Below are 5000 nucleotides of genomic sequence, written 5' to 3' on the forward strand. Positions count from 1 at the left end.
TCTCACACACTCTCGTTTTCTCTCTCTCTCTCACACTCTCGTTCTCTCTCTCACACTCATTCTCTCTCTCTCTCACACTCTCGTTCTCTCTCTCACACACACTCGTTCTCTCTCTCACACACTCTCGTTCTCACACACTCGTTCTCTCTCTCACACACTCTCGTTCTCGTTCTCACATACTCTCGTTCTCTCTCACACTCGTTCTCTCTCACTCTCGTTCTCTCTCTCACATACTCTTGTTCTCTCTCTCACACACTCTCACACTCTCGTTCTCTCTCACACACTCTCGTTCTCTCTCTCTCACACTCTCGTTCTCTCTCTCACACTCTCGTTCTCTCTCACACACTCTCGTTCTCTCTCTCACACACTCTCACACTCGTTCTCTCTCTCTCACACTCTCGTTCTCTCTCACACACTCATTCTCTCTCTCTCACACACACACTCTCCCTCCTCTCCTCTCTCTCCTTCCCTCCCTCCAGGCGGAGAACCTCCTCCTGGACGCGGACATGAACATAAAGATAGCAGACTTTGGCTTCAGTAACGAGTTCACTCTGGGCAACAAGTGGACACGTTCTGTGGCTCGCCGCCCTACGCCGCCCCAGAACTCTTCCAGGGCAAGAAGTACGACGGGCCGGAGGTGGACGTGTGGAGCCTGGGGGTCATCCTCTACACGCTGGTCAGCGGCTCGCTGCCCTTCGACGGGCAGAACCTCAAGGTGAGAGGGGGGAGGGAGGGAGGGAGGGGGAGAGATGGAGGGGGAGAGGGAGAGATGGAGGGGGAGAGAGAGAGAGGGAGGGGAAGAGGGAGGGAGGGGGGAGAGAGGGAGGGGGAGAGAGAGGGAGGGGGAGAGAGAGAGATGGAAGAGGGAGGGAGGGGGGAGAGAGGGAGGGGGAGAGAGAGGGAGGGGGAGAGAGAGAGATGGAGGGGGATAGGGAGAGATGGAGGGGGAGAGGGAGAGATGGAGGGGGAGAGAGAGATGGAGGGGGAGAGGGAGAGATAAATACACAGTCATCTTGGACAGTTGAGTCAATATTTGTAAACATGGACAGCTGTCAACGCATCAAAATCAAATTACATTTATTGGACTTGGTCCATTGATAATGAAATAGTGACTGATGTTGTGGCCATAGATCATTTTAGTTTGAGGTATGCATGTCGGACTTACAGCTCTGTATTAGAAAATGTACCCATATATCCCCCTGAAGTCACCATGGATACTGTACATAGTGTCCTATGAGTTGTTCCACTGTGGGTAGAGAGAGAGATAAAAAACATGAGTGGTCGTCTGGAGTGAAGGTGTGATATTATTATACACTAGTTAACAGGTCACTACCCTTTTTCTGACATAAGCTATAGGGGTGAAAGAGGGAGAGAGGATTTATTTAAAGAGATAGGAATCTAGACGGAGAGGAAGCAAGATAGAGAGACAAAGGTGGACTATTGAGGAGGGTGTTTAATATTTTAGGGTGATATTAAACACTGATTAAGAGGTTGTTATCCTCGGATGAACAGCACTTGAACTAAGACAAACAAACGTTAAAAAAACTAAACAATGAATGAGTGAATAAATGAATGTGTGTGGGTGGGTTTTTATGACTCATATGAGTGGGCTGCGTTTTTGGCAGGTGAAGATGCGGTTGTTCCTGGACACGCTGCTCACAGAAGGCTGCAGATAACCTCTTTACAAAATCAAGAGTTGTGCCATTATCTGTCCTGTTTCACCTGCGCATGGAGGGCGAGTCAGACAGTAAAAATGAATGTGTTGGTATTTTTAGCTATAGCTACAGTCGAATCGGTGGAAGAATTTTTTATTTGGAGATTTGGTAAATTAGTTCATTTTAATACAGATATAAAAAATGTAATGTAATTTGAATACAGATTTTATATAGTAACGTCATGTACTTGATATGATACAATGACTAACACTAGACAGCAGGTAAATGTGTTTTTAAAGGACCACTTTGCAAAAAAATAATTATTTTACAATTATCTTGTGAGGAGGACGTGTGATAATCAGACGTAACACTTAACCAACGTGAACTGCAGACACTGTTTCCTCAACTGTAGTAGAACTGTAGTACTGTAGCAGGGCTGTACGTTAACTTTTTTTGCACATAGCACTGGTGCTACAGAGGTTGATAGTTTTGTAGCACAGGCCAAAATCTTGTAGCACGAGTATAAAACGTCTCTAAAATCTCTAAAAACAACCACAAGTAGTGCAGTTCATTACTTAAATAGGTATGTGACTGGCAAGGGACATGAATCTTGCATACAGGGCACACAAAATCCAAACTTTAACAAGAAATGCTTTTAGACAAATTCTTTCTTTATTTGCCCATAATGTAAAACAAAAAGAACAAGGACATAACCATATAACCGATATGAAGCAGTCCGAGACCAGGCAGCGCTGGTGTGGACTCAGATTACAGGGAAAGCTAGAAACCAACCTAGAAACACCTAGAAACCAACATAACAAATAGATATAATGCATACAAACACCTGTACATATTTGTGGAACCAAATAAATAAATGTATTATTATTATTATTATTATTATTATTATTATTATTATTATTATTATTATTATTATTATTATTATTATTATTATTATTATAATTATTCGTGTGCGTGCGTGTGTGTGTGTGTGTGCACTGCACACGTGTCACAGTTCCAGCATCATGTCTGCTGGCCACTTTTTCAGATCCACACACACACACACACACACACACACACACACACACACACACACACACACACACACACACACACACTATTGCATTAATCAGAACTAAGTACAAGGAACTCTGCATGAATGAAAAGGGCTTTATAAATAAAATGAATTATTATTATTATTACCTTATTTGCATATTGTCTCGTTATTAGATAGATAGATAGATTGATTGATAGATAATTAATACTTTATTGATCCCGGAGGGGAATTTAAGTAGCCATACGATGGAGTTCTTTTTACAGAGTAAAATTAGCGACTTAAATTTAGTGAACAGCATTTCTTCCTTGGCGATGCAATATGCCACATGCCACATTCATCTTAAACTTTACCTCACGGAGATCAGCATCATCCGCTCTGGTCGTCTGTTTACTCAGCGAGTGCAAGAGAGTGCCGGCCCGCGCTCAGGAGTTTGTTTAGCGTTGAAGGCATCCCGGGCAAGAATGTGTCGATGGGACGTATTGTGTTTATTAATGTTATCCCTTTTTAGGATATTGTTACCCGCGAGTCAAGGGATTCTCTGATCGGATCTTTTCCGGAGTCTCCCGGCACCAGTGACAGAATAATAATAGCTGTGCTTCCTCATTAAAAAATATCCACGGAAAATCATTTTCCCACTCTGCGTTATATCTGTACATCTTGTTAATCTTCTCCTTTTGTCTCGTTTCTATTAACGGTGGTCCCTCTCGGGCTCGTTTGGGGTTTTGATCTTGTACTTCTTTTGTTGGATTTAATACCTTAAAAAAGCGCTTCATCTTGTCGAAGTCACCCAGTCAGTGTACATTGAGCTCGCAACTTAGTCGCGGGGATATTGTTCGCTAGGGATTATGGGATTTGGTGTTTGATTATGGACTCTACGCGAGACGGGACATTGTTTTTAATCGCACGAGACTACAAGTACCAAGTGGATAGCGTGGCGCTGTGGTCCATTCAATTTACCGTCACACTTTATTTTTTTTTGCTTGCTCCACGGGCCATCGCACCAGTGCTACTGAAGTCAATTCATTCATCGCACAGACTGACGTCAGTGTCGCACGTGCGACATATATGTCGCAATGTACAGGCCTGACTGTAGGCCCAATTAGTACGTTTTACGTCAGATTATCATATGTCTTCCTTACAGACTTTTTTTTAACATCTTAAACCCGATCGGTCCGGTACTGTTACAAGTTTTATTTCACGTCATAAATAGATCAATGCAGTCCGTATTAAGTAATGTTGCATTTCTTTTTCAAATGTAGCCAAAAGTGAAGACCCTAACCCTATCAAAACAGCAACACCCTAACCCTACTTTAAAAAAAACAATGATTTTAAGTGTTATTAACAAAATATGAGCTCATAAAAATCTCGGAGCATTGCACCGGAAAACGGATGATTTAGTAGAAGAAGCACTCATGAACTCGTTGTAGTCCTAAGAAAGAGGAGACCCAGGGCTTTCGATGGATGTCGACATTTCATAAAACTACACTATCCAGCTCACACCAGCCACAGTCAAAGCTGCAGCCGCTTGATGTGGAAAAGAAAATATTTACTGTATGTGATTACTGTATGTGCGGGAGCTTAGAGGACTGTATATAAATTTCACCTTAGGGGGTTTGGTAGGATGCCTTAACTGATAAACTAATTGTACCAAATTACACAGCTGAGTGAATAACTTAGAATGGAGTCACCTAAACTAGAAAGAGCGAGGAAACTGTTTGAATCATAATGCCATTTTTATATAAGCAAACGGGGGAAAAAAAACATACATACAAATATTATTATCACTTTACACAATGCCTAATTAAATACTATAACTAAATTTAGATGGGCACCCAAATGGTTCTATTAAAGTGTTCTGGCCAAACGTTGCCGCGGTTACCACTGCAGCAGAGGAACAATTCCCTCTGCAGTACGAGAGAGGTGGAGAGAGTTAGTAATCCTGGTGGTGAGAAAGAACCCGGATGGGTTCTGTAACGAGGAGTAGTCGACTGCTGCGTGGTGATGAGGGCGGGAAGACGCTGCCCGGTCCGATTGGCGCCACCAGTCTGCTCCTGCAGACCAGATGCTCCGCTGTGGTGGATCCGAGTGTCTCGCTCCGCTCGTAGTGCTGCACGCCGACAGCCACTGAAGACACGCTGGTCCCCTCTGTACAACAGGCTACTGCTAGTGGCTACTACATAGGACTGGTTGTGTCCTTTCACAGCGTCCCTTCGACACAGACCCTATCTAAATGTCCTCTGGTCTGTGCTATTATCGTCTGATATGTCCAGTATAGAGCAGCTATCAACGCA

The 5000-nt window shown here is 43.3% G+C and overlaps 1 protein-coding gene across 1 annotated transcript in view; it reads left to right on the forward strand.

Moving 5' to 3' along the window:
- mark2b (MAP/microtubule affinity-regulating kinase 2b) overlaps positions 1-5000 on the forward strand; it is a gene marked incomplete at its 3' end in the record, with an annotated part of 338660 nt that overhangs the window by 249482 nt on the left and 84178 nt on the right. The window contains 2 exon segments of the mRNA XM_084315862.1: positions 480-561; positions 564-715. Of these exon segments, the coding sequence (XP_084171988.1) occupies positions 480-561; positions 564-715 (234 nt within the window).

Source organism: Notolepis coatsorum, assembly GCF_963971535.1.
Source record: "Notolepis coatsorum genome assembly, chromosome: 1".
Taxonomy (NCBI): domain Eukaryota; kingdom Metazoa; phylum Chordata; class Actinopteri; order Aulopiformes; family Paralepididae; genus Notolepis; species Notolepis coatsorum.